Source organism: Nannospalax galili, unplaced genomic scaffold, assembly GCF_000622305.1.
Source record: "Nannospalax galili isolate Female #2095 unplaced genomic scaffold, S.galili_v1.0 scaffold337, whole genome shotgun sequence".
Taxonomy (NCBI): Eukaryota; Metazoa; Chordata; class Mammalia; order Rodentia; family Spalacidae; genus Nannospalax; species Nannospalax galili.
Window position 1 is genome coordinate 373715 of NW_008340932.1, and position 1643 is coordinate 375357.

The 1643-nt window shown below is 41.6% G+C and overlaps 1 protein-coding gene across 1 annotated transcript; it reads left to right on the top strand.

Annotated features, from left to right (window-relative positions):
- Nucleotides 1–310: 310 nt before the first annotated feature.
- Nucleotides 311–1270, top strand: LOC103736586 (olfactory receptor 1044-like). The gene has a single exon (XM_008836093.1). It carries the CDS (start codon nucleotides 311–313, stop codon nucleotides 1268–1270), a length of 960 nt encoding a protein of 319 aa, XP_008834315.1.
- Nucleotides 1271–1643: the final 373 nt, after the last annotated feature.

Below are 1643 nucleotides of genomic sequence, written 5' to 3' on the forward strand. Positions count from 1 at the left end.
AGGGAGAAATAACAAAAAGTACCATTTAGGAGATGGCTCAGTGGTTAAGAACACTGGTTGTTCTTGCAGAAGACCCGGGTTCGATTCCCAGCACCCACATGGCAGTAACAACTGTCTGTAAATTCAGTTGCAGGGGATCCTACAGCCTCTTCTGTACTCTACGGGCATTTCAGAAGATAGATGCACTTACCTACATGAGGGCATAAAACGCATACACGTAAAATAAAAAAAATATATATATTTTTTAAAAGATGCAAGGTAATGATACACACTTGGCCTTTACTTGGTCTTATAGATGTCCTGAAGACTCATGGCTCAGACAAACTGCACCCCGGTGACAGAGTTCATTCTTGTTGGCCTCACAGATCGCCAGGAGCTGAAGATGCCTCTCTTTGTGGTATTTTTATCCATCTATCTTTTCACAGCTGTGGGTAACATGGGTTTGATCCTGGTCATTAGAACAGATGCAAGACTCAACACGCCCATGTACTTCTTCCTCAGCAATCTGGCTTTTGTTGACTTCTGTTATGCATCTGTCATTACGCCCAAGATGCTTGGGAATTTCTTGTATACCCAAAACATCATCTCCTTCAATGCATGTGCTGCTCAGCTGGGATGCTTTCTCACCTTCATGGTGTCAGAGTGTCTGCTTCTGGCTTCCATGGCTTACGACAGATATGCAGCCATTTGTAACCCTCTACTCTATATGGTCACCATGTCTCCAGGAATCTGCATTCAGCTTGTGGCTGTGCCCTACAGCTACAGCTTCTTGATGGCACTATTTCACACTATCCTTACTTTCCGCCTCTCTTATGGCCACTCCAACATCATCAATCACTTCTACTGTGATGACATGCCTCTACTCAGGCTGACTTGCTCAGACACTCACTCCAAGCAGCTGTCAATTTTGGCCTGTGCTGGAGTCACATTCATTTCTTCTGTTCTCATCGTTTCTGTCTCCTACATGTTCATTATTTCTGCCATCTTGAGGATGCGCTCAGCTGAGGGAAGACGCAAGGCCTTTTCCACGTGCAGCTCCCACATGATGGCAGTGAGCATTTTCTATGGAACCCTCATCTTCATGTACTTGCAACCAAGCTCTGAACATTCTCTTGACACTGATAAGATGGCCTCTGTCTTCTACACAGTCGTCATCCCCATGTTGAACCCCTTGATCTACAGCCTCAGGAACAAGGACGTGAAAGAGGCACTGAAGAAAGCCATGGCCACTGGAAACCAGACTTCTATGTTTAGAAAAGTAAGAAAATGATTCCAGTAAACCACATAGACTTTCCTTCATGGACATTTTCCCCTCAATATTAATAAGGCAATTGAAATGCTTTGGAATTAATTGGTACTCAATAAAGATCTATTCACTGTAAAATAAAGCATTTTTTCTGTGTCTTTTTGTAAATCATTTCGTAAAGCATTTTTACTTTCTGACTTTAACGTAACCACTCCAGTTACTTACTACATGTGATCTGCATGGAAAGGTATGCATACTTTGGTTTCAAATATGTTCTTGATTTTGAGAAAAACTTATTCCTCTTATAGGCACCAGTAATCTTGCCTTTAATTTGGCCTTTTTAGATATTTTTTTGTCAATTGCATTAAAAATGAAGTTTTCTTCACAAAACTGTATT

Coding starts and splice junctions, on each gene's coding strand:
- LOC103736586 (XM_008836093.1), top strand. CDS start 311: ATGGCTCAGACAAACTGCACCCCGGTGACAGAGTTCATTCTTGTTGGC.